Below are 20,311 nucleotides of genomic sequence, written 5' to 3'. Positions count from 1 at the left end.
ATACTGTCACGCACCGCCAAGTCAAATTCCTTGTATGTATGACATATTTTGGCAATAAATGTTTCCTGATTCCTGATTCCTGAAACATTTAGAGAGAAATTCATGCGATAACTTTTGCAAGGATACTGTTGTGTTAGGGCCATGTTGTCTAATCTCAAACAAACGCAATGGTCCAATTTGATTAATGGCACCAGGGCGATTAAAAAACAAATTTGGAAAATTTAGGCAGACCAGCAAGTGGTTCGGCACCAGCACTGCTGCTGTCGCTGTACCGACCACGAGGGGGCGCTCGCGCGACGAGTTTGACGCCAACCAACCACATTCTGCAGGAAGAAGAAGAAGAAGAAGAAGAAGAATCTATGGTAGCAGGTAGCAGGTACCTGCTTCGTATCTGTTGCTACTGTTCTCTCAGGCGAAAGCTACAGGTAAGACCGACCTAGCAGCAGGAACACTCTATTTAAACAAAGCCTCCGCTCCCCCAACCTCCCGCTTAGCACGTCGGAGGTAATATGAGATGTGCTGATGCCTTCTTGCTAACTTGTGAGGGAACGCTAGCGAAGGTTAATCAATATGTGCCGCTGCCTTTGTGCGTTGAGGCCAACAGCAACGCTAGCTGACGTTATCAGACGCGGCTTTGTGACTCATAACGTCAGCAGTTAAACAGGTCAGACCCCACGATACAACAGATGCCGGCAAAGCTAACGGCCGCTCCGGAGCCATCGAAACCAAATTCCGTTCAGGTGTTTGGATGTTTTGTGTTGACCTTCTAATAAGTCATCCATACCTGTCATGCGTCGATGACCCAACAACTGCAACGCCAACCCGCAGACCCGCCGCGCCACTCGGCACGCGTGTTTTTCCAGGATTTAAGTTTGGTGTCTACTATAAGTGTCCATTTTCAACTTTGAACTGCTGTAAAGGCGCAGTCGTTTCCGTAGAAGAAGAGGAAGCCGAGTCCACTAATTAAAAAGAAAACGGACAGATTATATTTGGTAAAACACATTCATGGCTGGTGACGATATCAATTCCAGGTTATGAAAGAAAAATCAAACGTATTCTCGAAGTGTTATAAACGCTGCTGGGAAACACAGCTTCTGAGACCAGTGTTGAATCAGCAAGGTCACAAGGTTATCCTAAACAAAATATCAAAATCTTCCAGCTTAAGTTCCACCAACAAGACGTCGTCGCTTCCATGTGAATGAAGACACCGTTGCACACTTATTCCGTGCATGAGTTTACAATGTCTTTGCACTCCAGCCTCAATCCTGTTTAAGTGTGACAAGGTCACTAAGTAGCAGCTGATGGCCGGCTAAGCCTGAGCTGAGAGGAGATAACCCGCTGCTCCCCGGGGGCGTAGTGTAATCGGTGTTTGTGGTTGAGGCATTTGGTTGAAATTACGACCGCACACATCATAAGAGAAACTCGGTTCCCATGTGCCCACCCTGTGTCTCCCTCCTCTGCCTGCCAGGATGGCACAGCTGGGTGCCATATTCTCCATAATCGCCGCTCTGGGGGGAGCAGCTCTCCTCGGCTCCGTGCACAAGATCGATGAGGGACACACCGGTGTTTATTACAGGTGAGACTGCAGCACACACACTCACACACACACTGGTGTTAAACGGCACTGTTGTGCAACAGAGGCCATGAAAAAAACAAGAGCATCTGCGTCGGAGGTGCTATTAAGCAACTGTTAACAGGGAGTACTATAAATACCTGTCATGCATGCAGTGGAGGCGTTTTATGAGAAACGTGAACAATCGACGGGACCACTGAAAGGCTTGTCTCCCGTGAGTCACCGGGTGTAACCGTGTGAAAGGGTTCACTTTCCATGAACTGTTCCTCCACCTGTTTGAAGATTTTTGAGAAAGTGAAGGACATTTTCCTTTATGTGTTGAGATCATGTGCATGTGCAGTATTACATTTTGTGAACATATTCCCAGGTAAATTTACTTCAAATATTAAAATTGAAGTTTAGGAATAATGCAAACTTTCCACATTTAAGAGGAAACGTTTGCACGCTGTCTTTTTTACTGTCGAGTCCTCATGTCTGTTTTGCTTTAGGATTATTATTTTTTACCTTTGCTGTGTGTCAGGGTTGGTGATAAAGTCGCGACCCCCAGTTTGGGGACCACTGTCATAAGCAGTAACATAAAGGAACGTAAACTTGTCCTAACTGTTATTTTTGACTAAACCACCACAACTTCCCTTTGCTCCTAAATCGTCTTTACACACCTAACCCGAGTGTTATTAGTGATTACAAGCCATGGTCCTCCAAGGGATGGCTTCATTCCAAGGACTAACGTGTGTGTGTGTGTGTGTGTGTGTGTGTGATCCAGAGGAGGGGCTCTCCTAACCACCACCAGCAGCCCTGGGTTCCATCTAATGCTTCCATTTATCACCACCTACAAGTCTGTTCAGGTGAGTCAAGTCAGTTTATCATTTTATAACCTCAAAAGCAGAAAAGCCAGAAACCTGTAAGACATTCCACAACCTGTTTGCTTCATGTCCTTAATTCAGATCAGTGAAAGCTCCCCAAAAAACATTATTTGAGCACTCAGTGGACCTGGTTTTATGCAGCATGGAGATTTAGTTTCTGTAAAAAAAATGCAATATCTGCACCTACTCGATTAGATAATACAATTTGATTGCCTAAATCTCAGCTGTCCAGTTCAATGCTGTGTTAAATGTCTGATCATAATCCCTGGTCCTCCTCTTAAAGATGAGCTTGTCAATGCAGCAAGCTGTGTAATATGCACTTCTGTGGTATATAACAATGAGTCACTGTTAAGTAGTGTCGTGGGAATGTTGATTCAGCTCTTTGTGGTGTTGCGTTCCGTGTTACTGAACAGGACGGCCTGTAACTGCTCCTCTAGTGTTTACAACTGAGGTCCACGTTTCTTCACTTTAAAAGGATCAGACTCCCGGTCCTACTATCGTCGCGTTCTTCTGATATTCCCTACTGAACTGAAGAGTACATCTTTTGTTTTTGTCTCGCAGACGACGTTGCAGACAGACGAGGTGAAGAATGTACCGTGTGGCACAAGGTAGGCTTAAGCAGTAGCAGATATGCTCATTAGGCATTCATCATATAAACTACACACACCCTGGAGTCATCTTCTCACACACACTGCGTATTGGTGCCTCGCCTGAAGGCGCCCGTCAAACAGTCCCATATTTTCTTCCTTTCAGCGGAGGAGTGATGATTTACTTTGACCGCATAGAGGTGGTGAACTTTCTCGTCCCGTCAGCAGGTAAACTCACCAGCGTTCAAACGATGAGTTCGCCCTGAACTCCCAGTTTGTTTCTTTTCCCACCTGAGCGACACGCTACACGTACCTTCCATCAGAGCGACTTACTCTGTTTTCAGCTGTTACAACATCTCCTTCTCTGCAGTGTTCGACATAGTGAAGAACTTCACGGCAGACTACGACAAAGCTTTGATATTTAACAAAGTTCACCACGAGCTCAACCAGTTCTGCAGCGTCCACTCGCTGCAGGAGGTCTACATCGGCTTGTTTGGTAAGTGCCGCACAACGGCGCTCGGGGCTGCGCAATTGATGGGATTTTAATCGCGGCTGTCACAAAAGAATGAGCACAATATTCAACGGTATTGGCGTTTAAAATGCGTGCTCTGCTACAACTAACAGCCAGCCCACCACCAGGGAGAAAACGATTAATCCAATGTCGAGAGCAGAAGGCGAGTAGCTGGTCCCTCCAAAAGGACAGTCATCCGTTGTCTGGACATATTTTTGGATTTAGGGCTAGAGATTTTAACCGAGAACAAATCAAATGAACATGCGTTAGAGTTGTGCCTGCGCCGCTTAGCAATACAACAAACATCAAACCACGCCAACGTTCCCTCACTGGATCTCCATCAATGTCCAATGGCGTCAACCCAGAAGAGCGAGCGTGCACAGCGCCACAGCCATCCTGAAATAACAGATTCAATCAAATTCCTTTTGGCCAAAAGACATATGTGCTATAAATTAGTCATATTTTTAGTTTGCCTTTTAAATTGCAAAAAGTTGTATTTCTATTTTGCTTCAGGTTAATAAGAACCGTACACGTTGTATTTCGATGCAAAGACGTGTGCATCAGCTGGGATGTAACACACCACGGCAGTAAAGGGTGGTGCTCTTTTTTTAATTTGGGGTAAAAACTGTTTTATATATATTTTCCACCTCTGAGATGCACTGTGATGATGTTATCTGCTCCTGCAGAATAATGGTCATTCATTAAATTGAATTAATTAAAAGTCCAACTTCAAATGTTTCTGTGTGTGTCGTACAGACCAAATTGATGAGAACCTGAAGTTGACGCTGCAGGAGGACCTGACATCCATGGCGCCCGGACTCATCATACAGGTACAGCACAAAGGCTGCAGTCAACAAAGTTCGCAGAGACCCCGACTGTTTGGGGTTGAGTCCAAACTAAGCCCTGGGGTCATTTCTGACATTTGAAAAAAAGGGAATTCCCAGCAGTCTGTAAAATTAACTCGAGACCTTGTTTGTCCAAAGATGCCCACAGACAGTCATACACAGTCAGAGGCTCCTTTGGGCTTTAATTCTCGGGCCTTCTGTTTCCTATAAATGTCTTGACCACCATTTGCGACGGTTTCTGGGAAAAGCAATGATGTCACACTTCAGAACAAAGCCTGTTTCAGGGCGCCTCTTTGTGCTTTTAGTTTTGTTCCTTTTAATATTCCCCATTTACTTTCTTTCTCTGCCTTTTTGTGTGTGCGTCCTTCCGGTCGACAGGCGGTCCGAGTGACAAAACCCAACATCCCAGAGAGCATTCGCAGGAACTACGAGCTCATGTGAGTCAGCTTTTTTTCCTTTTTTCTTTTCACGTGTTGTGTAACTATTGCACCTCCCACCGGATGGACCTGGTGTTCACCCAACTCTCCCGGCCAAGTAAAATGCGGCTGTTTCAAATCAGTCTGTGAAAGTCCTACTTCGGCCCCCTGAGTGAACACTATGTGCTCAGTGACTGGGATGCAGACAGGAAATGGCGGATTAACGGTAAGTTGCTGTTGTAGGGTTTTGAATCAGCCGCACGGGAAAGTTGACGTTGAGGTTCGGTGCATATATGGTCAGATAATGTTTCCAAGTCAGGCACCGTGTCTGACTTCTGGTCCAAAACCCACCAAAGCGTGATTAATGCAACACGCGTGTCCAGTGGTTCTCAAACTGGCGCTCGTGACATGCGTTGTTACGTATCATTTAGTGCATATCTACAGCTGGGAACTATTTTCAGTACTGTGTAGATAACATCCATGTTAGCTGTTAGCTATGAGCCAATAAAAACTAACTAACTGATATGATTGTGTTTCACAATCTTATCAGCAATTAAAGTTAATTATTTTCATGAACTTACTTTAAGTTGAATTGTTTGTTTTATACGTCAGACTGGCTGCTCTTCATTTTGTGAACGCTATTAAACCTTAATCACCTGAAATATCGGCTCTTATTTTTGTTGTTTTTTAGAATTTCCCGTGATGTTATCGTATTAGTTACTCGCCAACTAAATTGCTGAGATGTGGAGAAGCATCCACACAAGCAAACTGACCCGTTATCCAGTCCTTATTTTCATCCATTTTACCCTGCAGAACATTCGATTTTTAGTGTTACATCTAGAGAAAAACTGCAATTACTGTTGTTGCTGTGAAATATCATATTTCAAGCATCAGAAAATGAAAGGTTTGATTTTGATCTCACTTTCAAACAAGTTGTTCAGGATGTTTAAAGTATGTTTGTACAGGCGGCGAGACAGTCAGAGCGTTGCTGTTGCTTGGATGACTGAAGGCCAGAAATGTAAACGATTCTCGGCATTTCAAATGTGATTCATACAAAAGGTGGCCTAAATAAACAACGAGGGGGGGGGGGGGGTCAATCGTTGCAGCCGCTCTCCGTCCAGCGAGTGCGAGTATGTGTCTGCATGCATTGCTTCTCCTCCAACCAACACGTGAGCAGAACATTTGGGTATTGCTAAATAAACGCCGCTGATCTGTGGGTTTAAAGACCTTTACAATCCAATTAATAGTTTTATCTCCCATCAGGAAGATCATGGTTGTGTTGAATTGGAAGTAATGTCAGGTCATCATACCACATTTTAGTGTGTGTTCCTGGCTACTTCTCCTTTGTTCTTCACTACGTCCATTCGGACGTCCATTCTAGGTCCTGCGGTTACAACACTAAACCCACTCTGACCTCTGTGCTCGGGGAATTTGGAAGGATCTATTGTAGAAATGACGTCGCCACACTCTTAATAATTAAAAAATTTCTGCCCCTCCTAAACGGTTCCAACATGTCAGATGTTAATAAAGCCTTCCAACACAGTGTAATGTTACACCGTGTGTGTTTTGCAGGGAGAGCGAGAAAACGAAGCTGCTGATTTCTCAACAGACACAGAAGGTCGTGGAGAAGGAGGCAGAAACGGAGAGGATCAAAGCTGTGATAGGTGTGAAAGAGGGAAATAATCAGGAGATGCATTCAAAAACACCCGTAAGTTTGAAAATTCCAATATACAGTATTTTGTTGTTGTTTTTTCCCCCCGCAGAGGCTGAGAAGGTGGCACAAGTGTCGGAGATCAAGTTTGGACAGAAAGTCATGGAGAAGGAAACCGAAAGGAAGATCTCTGAAATTGAAGGTCTGTATCCAGCTGTGGAAGAACCCCTGAGATCCTCTGAGTAAAAGTATCGCTTCAAAATACTCTCATTACAAGTGAAGCGCTTACATTTGAAAATCGTGTTTAATATCTATTTATTAAGATTTAGTTGTGGTTGATGAGGCGACGCTGTAGCTGCCGGTGGTTCAATGAACACGTCCTGCAGTAATTGACTCTTTTCCAACTCTTCTGGTAGTCAGAAACGATTTGTTACCCTGTTGAGAAGTCAGTGCCACCCTGAAGCTCTTCGTCGTACTTTTCACCTCAGTTTGCGCCTTCGACAGGCTTTGACTTGTTTCATTGCTGCATGCTTGTTTAGTTGGGCTTTCTTACGCAAGCCAAGTGTTTTATTCCTCTTTGTAAGAAATACACATGTTATGTGAAGCAGTGCATCAGAGTGGTAACGAGTAGATCTCTGAGTGCTGTGAGAGACGCTTATTATTAAGCCTGTTTGTTTTTTGTACAGGTTACAACTCGTTCTTCTGCTTTTAAAACTGTAAAACCGCTTTGAATTGTTATCATAACCACCGTTTCTGATTCCTAGACAGCGGTTTCCTGGCCCGGCAAAAAGCCAGAGCGGATGCAGAGTTCTACACGTCACAGAGAACTGCAGAGGCCAATAAGGTAAAGAGACTAAACGGACACAGTGGCAAGTCCAGGCGGCTGGTTTCGTGACTTTAAATCTTGCTTCCCCTCTTGCAGCTGAAGCTAACGCCCGAGTACCTCCAGCTAATGAAGTACAAGTCCATCGCAGCCAACAGCAAGATCTACTTCGGCAACGACATCCCCCAGATGTTTGTGGACTCTGGCTCCGCGGGGAGCTCCATCACGGCCTCCGCGGTGGACATCGTCGCCGAGCAGATCCTGGACCTGGATTAGTAGGGGACCGCCCGGGCCGAGTGGAAAGGACTGTCGGGCCGGAGGGCGGGGGCGCACGGCCCCCACTGACTGGAGACGCGGCCCTCTGGCTCGGAGAATCCCCGCTGACCAACATCTGTAATTCTCAAACACTTCGGATTAACTGCCAGAAAGCCCCAATGTAAGTACGACTAGGATGTAATCTGCTCCGAGCCGAGGATAGAGAATGAGATTGTCTCGGAAGAGTAGTGAATAATGTGGAAGGAAGACCACTCAAAAGAGCATCTTCTGTGGGTGAATCATTAAAATACTTTCAAATTCCTTTAACGTAAAACCACCGTTTTGTAGCAACTGGCCCAGCTGTTGCTCAGCTCCTCTCATCCATTGTCCCGCGTTCATTTAGCCACAACGTGGAGGATCACGAATCCGTTACACACGAGTGTGTGTTCAGATCAGTTCTCATCAAGCATTTGAATAAGTGACATTTGTTCACCGGTGGTGAAATAACTGTTAGTTCATCTTTTAGGTGCAATAAATTCAAGCTTGGTTGTTGATCCATGAATTGTTGAATTGGCTGTTTTCTAACCCCTGTCCGCTAGTTTTTTGTTTGTTTTTTTAAAACAAAGAAAACAATGGCATGATTAAAATCAGTTCTTTCTAAAGTGATGGCTTTCTGATTTCAGTAGTAAAAAGAAATAACGGCCTCTCATTTCTGTCTGCTGACTCACTATTTTTAGCGTTTTTTGCTAGCTAGATAATGAAGCTAACGCTAGCTCCACGTGGTGGTTGGAAAAAAACGCCTTTGTCCATCGGACTTTTAAATGTTTACAGCCGACTCCTTTTAAAAACAAGAATATTGGCAAAGGGATCCTAAATATTCACTTAATTAATGGCTAAAGCCACATGGTGCACAAAGTCATCAGCCGTGGTCGGTGGTGTGCTAACTATTTCCCTCAGAAGTAATGCTACTGTTGGTAGTAAACTAGTTAGCTCGATATGTCAACAATCACAACTTATCGGAGTACAAATACATCCATTTCTTGACTTTGCCGATCTTACCAACCTTTTTCAAAAGCGGCATATGACCCTTTCTGCAGGCCAAAGCTCCTAATTAAGGACATTCGCTGTATAATGGAGGGATTTTGCTAGTGATCAATTGCAACAATGAAGCATTCCAAAAGAAACAATAATAACAATATTCCCTCCAGAAAGCTTTTAATCCAAGACATGACTCCACTGCTTCCCAAACGTTTGAGAGAAAGCTGTGCAGCTATGACTCGTTTTGGGAAGTTCCTTAACTGTTAATACTGCTGAACTGCAGATGGTAGACTGTGATTTCTTAGTGCTTTATGAGTACAAGCCAGAGTAGTTAATCCACCAGGATGAAGACTGTTCCGTGTCGTAGCTGCTGCCGGTCAGATTTTCAATGTATCACTCCATTTCTTCGCTTTGTCTCAGTATATTAAAAAAAAAAAGTTCTGGGCACATGTTGAATATGAAATTGAATTTGTCTAACTGTCTGAAGTTGTATCACATGTATCTAGCACTTTGTTTAGTCACTGTACAGTCAGGGGAGAGATATTTGTGCAGGGGTGAGCTTTGATCCAAACACGGTGCCCTTTGAAACGTTTGATTTGGATTGTGACAATAAAAGCTTTTGTACTCAATCATGCTCTTATATGATGACTGATGCAGACATGTGGGAACATCTGTCCCCGATGGGAAGTCTTTTTATGCCGTTATGGACAATTTCACTTGAATGGTTACAGAATATGTGCAGCTGGGAATCTGCGTTGCCCTGAAGGGGGACCTTTTTTTTCTTATTTTACTGAACATTTCAACCTCCTGCGTGTCTGAGACGAGCAGACAAATCATTAGTCCAAATGCAAAGGGGGTTTTTTTCCCCAGCATTTGGCATTTCTTTTGTGTTTGTTTTGTTTGTGACGACGAGTTTCCTGGCAAAGGATGTGTTCGTCATCTTTTTTTTTTTTTTTTCAAATCAGATGTTGATTGTACTGAAATGGTTAGAAAACGATTTCTGAAGCCAGGATTTTAATGGCTTGTGTCATGAATACACTGTAACCAAACACAACGTCCATTCATTGTACAAGAGAGTACAAGAAAGAGTTCTTATTTTATTTTTTAAAAGTCTTATTAATTGAGGCTTACACTTACTTGAAAGGCAAATGTTTTGCACTGACTTCAATCATGAATATGCAATCAAGATATTGTCACTTGACAATAAAGTGCTGTGGGTTGTTATTTGTGCAATTGATCACATTAAGAATTGGTCCAAAGCGGTGATATTGTGTGATGTTAGGATGCCTTTTAGTTAACATCCTTGCATCTGGAACATTATTATTAACAATTGCTGCATATCTGCCCATTTAAACGTTGAAAGCGTGAAGATGAAATTGTTAACACCTTTTTAGTATTTTCTGTGAAATCCATTTTCAGGCCTTTCCTTCATGCAGGAGGAGAGTTCGGCACTGGATTGTTATGTCACACGGCGGGACAAAGGAGGAGGGAGGAGGTTAGACTGGTTCAAACGCATCCCACACACCTTGATAACACTGCATACCAATTTAACACGACGGGTACTTTAGAAAAAGTAATTAACCCCCCGACCCTCCCACACAACACCAAATTTCTGTTAACCCCATACTACTTCATAATCTGTTGTTCCCATATTAAACCTTACTGTAAAATGTCACCCGGACTCCATTCCTCAGAGGCTGCATGCTCTCCGGTTCCTGTCGACTTTTTGTCCTTGTGGATTAATACACAAAATGGTCTGTTTGACACCAAATACTAAGTAAATCCTAGAGAATAGAATACGGCTTTGGCCCCCATCAGAGTTTAACAAAGGGCACGGATTTAATCCCACACAAATGCCCAATTAAAATAGTTTCATTATAAACGAACAATTGACTCTGGAATATGGGGCTTGGATTTGGGTGTCTCGGACACATTTGCAATGTCCTTAACTAAAAGAAACGAAAATGAAAATCTCAATCCCACACAAACAGAGATGTAAGTGCAATTAGTCCCATTAGTGGTGTAATGAGTATCTCTACCAGAAAACCCCCTGAGTTTCCACTGCCAACTTTATGGAGGTGGCGCTTGTGCGTAAAACTGAACGTTGGTATCGGCTTACTTCATTTATGCCTCTTGCGTAACACAGCGGATCCAGGGCTCCTCCTCATGAGGACAGAAGTTCTCCTGCAGCGTGACGCTCTTCTTCTGACTCTCTAACGGAAAGCCGAAGAAAAACATTGCTCCTCTTTCTATGGAAAAGAGTTTCTCAAGGGCGCTTTGTTTGTGGTGCATCATTCGCAGCTGCGCCATAATATACGAGGGCATTTAAAGAATACGAACAAGATGCAGAAGATCGTGCGCCGGGAGCCGTGATGAACGCGACCCCCGGACAGCCTGAAGAGCTGCGCGCGCCTCTCCTCCAGGGCCTCTGGGAGCAGGTGAGATCCGGGCAGGAGGAGGTCCTCCTCTCCCCGTACCTGCCCGCGTCCATCGCCTTCCTCACCCACGTCCTTTTCTGCGCACCTTTCCTGGCGCTGGACGTGCTGGGCGGCTTCTGCCTGCGGGTCCGCTCGTGGAGGATCGCCGCGGGCTCTGGTCCCCCGCCGTCCCTGCGCCGCTGGTTGGACTGTTTCTGGAGGGTCCTGTACGGATACCTGACCACCGTCCTGCCGGCCACCGCGCTCGTCCACGCGCTGAGGAGCCCCGCACTACCGGCGCTGGCTCCGTCCTGCCGGCGGCTCTTCGTGGAAGTCTTCGCGTGTTTGCTGCTCTTCGACACGGTGTTCTTTATTTGCCATGTGGTCATGCACAGGTGAGCGCAGGCGGAGGCGTGAACGGTACCCGAGATTCGAATGGGATGCGGCCGCTGTCCGTGTTGCGTAACGCGGCTTTGTTTTTGTGGCTCTGCGTTTGCGTTCGACTTTTGGTTCCCCGGGTAGTCAATTCGTCCTGCCAAGAATCGTAAACTCAAAAGAGCCTTTAAACCTGGTGCCAAATACCAAAAGCATCCTTCAGGGTCTCCACCGTTACATCAGGTTGTGATCAGTGGTTGAAAGGAGGTATATTTACTAAAGTGACCCTTAAATTCAGTGGTTCTCAAACGTTTTCTGTCGTGACAGTTTGTATTGAAATAAGGACATGTTGTGACTCCATGTGTGCTTTTATTAATAATAGGATAAAGACAATTTAAGTCACTTTCATGTAAACCAGATTGCACTTTTTTTTTTTTTTGGTCTGATGGAGCAATCACTTTGTTGGAACTGTGCAAAAAAAGTAATATTTATTAGTAATATTTGTCAAAAATAGCTTATTATCCTTGAGCAAGACACTGAAGCACCAGTGCTTCACAGCAGCACGCTGCTACTTAATTACCAAGGATGGGTAAAATCCAGACACATTTCCCTATGTGGGATTCATACGAGATTAGAGAAGAACCACTGCCTTGAAGCCAGGGTAAGTAAACTGTAGAAGCTAAACATAATGTAAATATATAAAAAAAACTCTCCAACTCTCTGTAAGTGAGTCCCCTGTGGCCAAAGGCCTCCTACGTGAATCAAACATGACCATAAAGCTGTGCAGAGATTATACTCCGTATACTAATGGAACTGGTTCCCTGGAGGAGAAAAGCCAACAAGATGTTTCATTGGAATGTGGGTTACAGTAGAAAAAAACAGAAATGACACATTTTCTGTCATAAAATTATACATTTTACCATATTTTAGGATTTTTGAAGCTCTAATACAAATTGCTTGAATTAAAAATCGAATGTTCAGCTATAAACAAAACTACACCCTGGTTACACATTAAGTCTAGACCAGAGGTCTTAACAGGGGGTTCGCAGAGGTACTGCATGGGGGTCGTGAAACTTTTGGTTTTTGGTTGTTTTTCAACTAATATTCTCCCACATTTAAATGTCATCAGAATTGTGTTTATTGTCTTTAAATACACATTAACATGAATCCAACGTATTGTAGCGAACGGATAAATCGATGGAGAAGACGTTATCTTTCAGTCCACAACACACACATTCAGCTTCCCTCAGCAGCTCTCAAGCTGGGCACCGGTTCACTCACAGCTCGTTTCATGCGAATACGACAGCGCAGGCACCAGCCAATCAGCTCGCCTTTATGCTCCTGTCTAAAGAGCGCGAAGCTCAAAAATAAAGGATGGAGGACCAAACTCTGTAGAATAAGGTTGGCGCAGTTTGGGCGTCCTGAAAAACGTTGAAGACCCCATGTCTAGACTATAGTCTGGTGATGATTTCTTTATCACATTTAGGTATTTGTTAGCGAGCAACCACTGATCCAATAACACTTGCATTACAAATCTATATTTGTGTACCATATTACCCAAAGAATACTGACCAGTTCCATTCTGGGAGTGTTCTGATTCTCCGTAACACTCGCCATTGTGTCTCTGCTCAGGGTCACCTGGCTCTACCGCAACACCCACCAGCTGCACCACCGGCACCACGCGCCCTTCGCCCTGGCTGCTCAGGACAGCGGCCCTGTGGAGCTACTGTCCCTGCTGCTGCTGTCCCTGGGCAGCGCCTGGGCGGTGGGCTGCCACCCTCTGAGCGAAGCCGTCTTCCACCTCCTCAACACCTGGCTGGCGGTGGAGGACCACTGTGGCTACGAGCTGCCCTGGGCTCTGCACAGACTGGTGCCCTGGGTCGGCGGAGCCCCCCACCACCAAATCCACCACACTGTCCACAGTGTCAACTTCGCCCCCTACTTCATCCACTGGGACCTCCTGTTCGGCACGTACCGTGCGCCGGGGCGGCATTCGCCCACAGAGTGACACAATTGGTCGTCCCGTGCAGGCTGGCCAGGATGCAGTGAGGGACGATCTCTGCAGGTTTTGGTCGTTTTCCGGATCAGCTTTCCGTGTTTCAGTGGGGAGCCGTCGTCCCGAGGTCTGCAGCAGACCATCCACGTTTATTTCCTTCTCCCATCATTTGGAGACATTTTCAGTTTTTGGCACAAAGTGTCTTAACACAAGATGGCACTAATGAAACGGTGTAGCGGCCCCAATGTGAAGCACTCATATGGACAGCTGCTGTTTATAAAGCGAATACATGAGGAGAGAGCAGAGATGACACCATAAATCAGGATAAACAAACAAACGTATGAAGCGGATGTGCTCTCGTGACATGGGGCGGGGGGGGGGGGTTTGGATGGAGCGCTTACACTAAGACGCAAGACAGATAATACTCGACAGCTGTATTTCTTTGCACTGTTCGAACTTAAAGTCAATTTATTTGAAAGTATGTTACAAAATGTAAAAAAAGGAATGTGATGTAATTAGTTTAGTTTTTTAAATAAAGTTTATATATCATAATGCAATTCATTTAAAACAAGAAAATAATTACCCTATTTGTTTTTTTGTTGGGGGGGTTCTTACAGTGTCGTAACAAACCGCGAGATTAAACGATGCAGCTTAAACGATCGAGGTGACCTTGAGGTTGCGCCAAAAGCTGTCGGTACCGTTCAGCAATTTCTCTTTTCTTCTTTTGTTTTGGATCTGTCAGTAAAGCAAAGAAATTGCACCTCCAAAAACTTACCGTCGTTACATTTTTTACGGGCTGGTTGTTGGGTTCAGGGTTCTGTTGGGGGCCTCTTGGCTCTCTCTCCGGCTCCACGTGAATTTTACTGAGCTATCAAAACCACATGTTTTCAGAGATGCAAAGACTTTACGTAACTATTGTGCAGTTGCAACCTATGTAATTTGATTTACAAGAGAGGAAAAGAAAGACATACCTTTCCTTAATCAAACACTGCCCCGAGGACAGATTGGCTCCCACAAAATGCAACTGGAGCCGTGCCAGATGCTGCTTGCTTCGGTACTCACGCTCAGCTCGCCACAACTCAGAGGTGTCAACTCATTTTAGGGTTAGTGTCCACGCTTTGATTTCAAGTGGGCCAGACCAGTAGACTCCCTGGACCCCCTGGACCCTCTGGACCCCCTGTGGTGCGGTCGACGGGTGCGCGCGGTTATTTTTATGTGGCACGCGCTCACTTGCACAGTGCGCTCCCTGGTGGACTGATTAGGGATAGCAGTTATTTAGAATGTGCCTGGCAGGCTTTTCTAATAGGATCCATATATCATCCTGTCAGCCAAAGATAATTCCACCGCAGGCCTTGAGTCTGATGTGGGGGCTCTAGCACTTCATTAGTCCCCACAGGGGGGCAAATGCAATTCTTTTAGAGCCAAAATAAGTCTATAAATGATTTCTTTACAATAATATTTTTGGACAAAGTTGCCCTAATTTATTAGATACATCTCACAATCTGCAGCCTTCTCACTAACCTGTTAAATGTGAGGGTGTCTGGTGAGTGAAAGTCACTTTTAATGAAGAACAACAGTTGAAATGATCACACCGTTTTGATTAAGCGGCCTGGAATTTTTGCAACTACATTGAACATCTGTCTTTTATTTATTTCTCTTTCAATGGGCTTTTTGTAATTTCCCAACTTAGGAGTCAAATGCCAATTGTTACGTAGACTACGTATGATTATATGTAGAAGTCTATGAAAAAGTTCTCTTTTCATGGGAGAGAAAAGCGATCAAGGGAGGGAGGGACAGAGGAGTGCTGGGTGGTGGTGTTGCCAAGAGATGGAATGATAAACATGTGACCCAAAACGGAAACAATCAGTCACTATTACGGGCCCCACGTCAGAGTCGGGCGAGTCGTGCAGCTTTGGATGAAACGCACCAAAACACACGTTCACAGCGAGACGTACGTCGTCGTCGTCGTCATGAGGTCAGACGCCGGAGCATCACCGGATCTCGAAGCGCTTTGAAGGCGTTTTGAAACGTTCACTTCCTTACTTGTTGATACGTGCTCCTAAACAAACCACGTAGGCCAAGTACTCGTACACAAACTCCAGAAGACGGACTCGAATCACTTCAACAGAAGGAGCCATGTCAAAACAATGAGAAAGGAAGGGTAAAGCAAAGAGCACTCTGCTTATCAACAAAACACTGAAGACTTTCTATTTCATTATATTTCCTAAAAGTTTGCCATTCAGTGACAAAGACCAGATTCTATTTTCTTCCACCGTTCTGTAAATATTCAATTAGCGAGCTTCACATTGCTGAGGCGCTGTTGTTGCAGTAGCTGGTCGAGGTTCTTGTCCTCCGGTCAGTTCTAGACGACCTCCGCTATCGTCTTACATGAGAAGTCAGTCAATGACTTGTTTGCTTTTTTAAGTATGTCGGGGGCACTTAAGGGGCTGTTGCCAAAAGCTATTTTTGACATGGCTTTAAACAACATTTTTCTAGGGCTGCAACTCCTGTAATGACGTAAAGTTTAGATGGGGGTGTGTGGGTAGTGTAAGCGTCATCAACATTTTGCAATGTCGTAACTTCATGTGGCTTCTTAATTAGCACTGAGACAGATTCAGAGAGATTGATATTGATCTTCTCAGCTAAATCTTGGCGAAAAACCAAACGAGCACACAAAATATGGCAACAGAAACTATGCATTGCGAGCCGTATCTTGGATTGTACCAGTCTCTACGTTCATCTTTCATTTTCCTCATCCTTCTGGACCTGGATTGTGCAGCTGCTGGCTGTCAGTGGGAGCAGCAGGCCATTCATTGTGTTCATTAGCAGGCTCTCACTCAGCTTCCCATGGTTCTATATTTGTGTTGTTGCGTTTCAGGTCCAAATATTTACATTCATCTAGATACCAGTTAACCCCCGAAAACATTTTGAAGGGCTGTACATTTTCTGAAAGAGCACAGTTGAGTTAAGGAGACTTTTCATGTAGAGTTTGTAAAGTAATTTATTGTTCTAGAAATGACCATTTCTCTTCCCAACAGAACTCATTTTGTGCCGCAAATGCAACGTCGCAGATACAAAACCTACTCTACATCAAACAACTTACCAATATACATACACATATATATATATATATAATTATCTACTCTGTTGTAAAAATCAATAAATTAGAACAATAAATAGTCTTTCATTTGACATAAGCAGCAGAGGTATCAAAAAGCCTTTAACAAACAAATTGTAGCTGTGTTTCTTGTGACAAAGCGCCCCTCTTTTCAACCCATCAGATGACAGCAGTCCCAAAAGGCCATTTTTACAATAAAAGTGATGGATGACTGAACTGAGGAGCTGTAGAGATGTCAGGGACCCATGGTGCCGGGTCACTAGGATGAGCTAGTTGAGATTGTTTGCCGCCTCGGAATGTGGACAACCCCTGCCCCCTTGTCCTGTCCCACTCCCCCATCCCAGCGCCTTAAAAAGAAATTCCACTGAATGCCGTCCTGCTCTCCGAGCCCTGAGTGGTGACATACATGTTTCTCAACCCCCCACACCTTGCTTATCGCTGTAGCTAGGGGCAGTGGGAAAGAGGCATGTGAAGTTGGAAACAGTATTGGAAAAGATAACCCCCGCTACGCCGGACCCGTGCTCAGCGCCAACGTATCAGGAGGCCGCAGGAGGCAGGAGGTGGGCCCGGAGAGTTCATGTCTTGTCAGGTTGCCTCTCGGGGGGGGGGGGGGGGGGGTCATTTCACTGCGCCAGCACACATGAAGTGCTGATTAGTGTTTGCATCAAGTGGGGAAGCCAGAGATAAGTAGAGAGGAAGACAGATGTCAGGGGGAAGGAGAGGGAGGGGGATAGCCGGCCCGCTGGTTCCCACCAGCCTGCACACTCTGTAGCATGAGCTCGGTTTGGTCCTCGGGGAAGTATTGTGCCATTTCTTTCTTGTGGGTTTGAGGACGCACCTTGGCGTCACTGTTTTTGACTGTTAAAGCACACTGTCTGAATGATCGCCGTTTGGAGCACACACTTTATCTGTCTTTCCATTCTAAGACTTTACAAAGAGATAAACCATCTCAAAACATGGACTATCTGCAGCCGCACTCTGCCACCACCATGCCTTCAAACTTGTACTTGTAGGTGACCACACCCGTGTCATCCAAGTACAGCAGGGAGATGGGGTCCAGCTTGGTGGGCACGCAGCAAGCTCGCGCCGCCTTCTGGGGACTGTTGATGTTAATCAATGTCTGGACAATGGCGTGCTTGGTGGGTGTGACATGCTTCGTCAGCGGGAAGGAACACATGCCGGTGCACTCAAAGGCGTCGTAACCGGCGGGTGCCAGGATCCAACTGTCCCACCCAATATCCTTGAACTCCACGTACAGCGATTGCTTCTTGCAGTGGTTCCCCTTGGCATTGCGGCGGATGCGGGACGCTGTGTCGTAGATCAGGTTGGAGCGCATTTGGATGAGGTCCTCTTCGTCTGGCTCTGCCTCTTTGTCCATCTCCTCTCCGTCCCTCCCCTGTTCTCCCCACAGCCCATTGAGGCCCATCCCCAAGTCATTGTGGAGAAGCACGTTGGAGGTTTCGTGGTCGATCATCTCGTTGAGCTCGCGCTTGTCGTCGCGGTGATCACTGCTCTGGTCGTCAGAGAAAACAATCAGGAGAGGTTTGTGTTTCTCCTCTGGGCTGGTGTCGATCTTCATGTCTCCTTCAGCTGGGTCTTTGTTGTCCTCCGCCGTGCCTTGGATGTCGTTGTCATTAGCCACGCTGGCAACGTGCACTTCCAACCGGTGCGTGGTGCCACGGTCAGATTTGCGCCAGCGTCGAACAGCAGCAGTGAGGTCAAAGGCCTCCCAGCCGCTGTCGGTGCCGTAGACCTGGCGTGAAGCCAATTCCAGCAGCTCTCTCCGCTCTCCCCCACTTCTGAATCCGTCGCCTCTCACGGCGTTCCCATCGGTCACGTTGCCCTCTCCGACGTACAGTTCCAGTTCGTAGATGGTGACCTTGCGGTCGACACCGGCATAGAGGTGGCGGTCGTTCTGGACGAGTGTGTAGAGGCGAAGCTCGGCCGCTGTGATGCGTTCATGGTGGGGGACGGACACATTGAAGAGGAGGGGGTGACGCCTTACTCCTCCAACACCCACGACACTGGGAGAAGAATCTGGGGAAGATAATGAAATAGTCAACAAGGAAATTCTGTATTTTGGAACATCTTTTTTTAATGTTCTGCAACGTATGGATATATCAGGATGACATATACTACCGATCCAAAACTAAATGAGGAGGACCTTTTCAATTTTGTAATTAATTGGGAAACATTAACTTGTTAGTACTATCAACTCAATGGTATCACACATTTCCCCATTACTAATTAATAATAGCATTTACATAAACGTTGCCTTGCACAGAGAAATACAAGGCCATGGCTAAGTCTTGGATTTGACTATTTGCATTTAGCAACAGGCTCCTTAAATCTGGTCACGTACATGCAAACGTCCCTTTTACTCAGTGTCACAACTTGTAAACTGAGTGTAAACTGAGAGAAAACTACAAATGATATATATATATATATATATTTTAATATTTATGATCAAGGAGGTGGTCAACCTTCTACCTTCATTTTTGAAGCTGCGGATGATGGTGGCGGTGGGCATGGCCGTACGGTCATTAGCGAAGCGGTTGTAAAGCTCCATCATGTACTCAGGTGGTTCTTCTGGCGAGCCTCCATGAGGCGGCGGAGGGGGAACCAAGCCCGACAGGTTGAAAGTCTGCAGAAACTGTTCCTTCAGGCTCTCCAACAAGCTCTGCATGTTCATGTCCTGCTCCGGCAGCGAAGGATCCGCCGCCCCTCCATGCCCGTCTCCCAGCCCCGGAGCGGGCCGATACCTCTGATGGATGTTGGAGATTGGGCTGCTCTGGCCGCAGAGCCCCTGGGTCAGTAGGATGGAAAACAACAAGAGCAAAGTCCTGGAAGTGCAGATGGTTCTCGGTGGAAAGATCCAAATTCTCGCCATGGGAAAAAAAACAATCTGCAGCTTTCTATTTGATGCCCTGTGGGGTTCTTTGTGGTCGAACAGACCAAATGATTGTGATCTCTGAACACATTAATCCAATGGGTCAATTAAAGTTGCGGTCAGTTCATCTGTAGACAAAGAAACTTCTGGATCCAGTAGACATTAGTGCCGTTGACCCCTGCACTGAGCAGTGTGAGCCTCTGCAGGAGTTTGTGTTCCCACTGCTTTCCTGATCCAGATCTCACAGCATTTATTCTCATGCACACCTCTTGATGTTCTTTGAGACGGGGCAGCAGTTCCGGTTACAGGGTGGCCACGGCTTGGCTTTGTCCGTCCGAGTCATCTCTGTTGTGTTCTCTCCCCTTGTCAGTCTCTCTCTGAGCTTTGCTCTCGTCTTCCCAGCACTTTTTTTTCTGTCCCTTATCTTGGTGGGCTCTGCATTGCTCAGTGCTGTTGGTCTCTTTGCTGCTGTGTGTGTGTGTGTGTGTGTGTGTGTCTGCGTACGTGCCTTCAACTTTGTGTGATGCACATGAGTGTGTGTTATCTCACTACTTCCTTAATGAGGATTTTGTAAACACGGTGCTGTAGGCTCTTCCTTGTGGAAGCGCTATTTTGTTTGGGTGGGTGCTCCGGGGTTGATGTTTATTCATTTGTTTATGTGAATGGTGGAGTTCTGCCAGCTCCCGCCTGGGCTCCATTGACCATTTCTTTCTGACAAACTACACCGAGGCGCCGTTGATGCTGTTGCACGTAACAGAATACCTTTAGTAGCCAACAATTGGCCAAACTGAAATTGAAACTCAATGAGGTGTGAGGCCTTTAAACGCTCAAGGGTGAAAGATACCCGGCTGGCGGCGAGTCTGGAGGACGTTTCAAGTAGCAGCGCGGGACTGCTGGGATGCTTTCTGATCAGATTAATGGTTGACCCACACGGGCAGATTTGAATAGCTGTG

The 20,311-nt window shown here is 45.7% G+C and overlaps 3 protein-coding genes across 3 annotated transcripts; 2 read left to right on the top strand and 1 right to left on the bottom strand.

Annotated features, from left to right (window-relative positions):
• The first annotated feature begins 243 nt into the window (after positions 1-243).
• On the top strand, positions 244-9,191 carry LOC120830873 (erlin-2). Its single transcript, XM_040195849.2, has 12 exons — positions 244-425; positions 1,469-1,576; positions 2,337-2,418; positions 2,998-3,044; positions 3,190-3,251; positions 3,394-3,519; positions 4,291-4,364; positions 4,758-4,816; positions 6,368-6,459; positions 6,559-6,648; positions 7,211-7,290; positions 7,369-9,191. The coding sequence occupies exons 2-12, from the start codon at positions 1,470-1,472 to the stop codon at positions 7,543-7,545; spliced, it is 996 nt and encodes a 331-aa protein (XP_040051783.1). The 5' UTR covers positions 244-425; position 1,469; the 3' UTR covers positions 7,546-9,191.
• A 279-nt stretch (positions 9,192-9,470) lies between these two features.
• Positions 9,471-13,902, top strand: LOC120830874 (cholesterol 25-hydroxylase). Its single transcript, XM_040195850.2, has 2 exons — positions 9,471-11,374; positions 12,987-13,902. The coding sequence occupies exons 1-2, from the start codon at positions 10,935-10,937 to the stop codon at positions 13,360-13,362; spliced, it is 816 nt and encodes a 271-aa protein (XP_040051784.2). The 5' UTR covers positions 9,471-10,934; the 3' UTR covers positions 13,363-13,902.
• A 2,431-nt stretch (positions 13,903-16,333) lies between these two features.
• Positions 16,334-19,737, bottom strand: bmp10 (bone morphogenetic protein 10). Its single transcript, XM_040196114.2, has 2 exons — positions 18,959-19,737; positions 16,334-18,505 (listed from the first exon to the last, which is right to left on the bottom strand). The coding sequence occupies exons 1-2, from the start codon at positions 19,356-19,358 to the stop codon at positions 17,430-17,432; spliced, it is 1,476 nt and encodes a 491-aa protein (XP_040052048.2). The 5' UTR covers positions 19,359-19,737; the 3' UTR covers positions 16,334-17,429.
• Between the last annotated feature and the right edge of the window lie 574 nt (positions 19,738-20,311).

The sequence above is a fragment of the Gasterosteus aculeatus genome, chromosome 13, assembly GCF_964276395.1.
Source record: "Gasterosteus aculeatus chromosome 13, fGasAcu3.hap1.1, whole genome shotgun sequence".
NCBI lineage: Eukaryota > Metazoa > Chordata > Actinopteri > Perciformes > Gasterosteidae > Gasterosteus > Gasterosteus aculeatus.
This window is presented reverse-complemented; position numbering and strand designations above follow the sequence as displayed.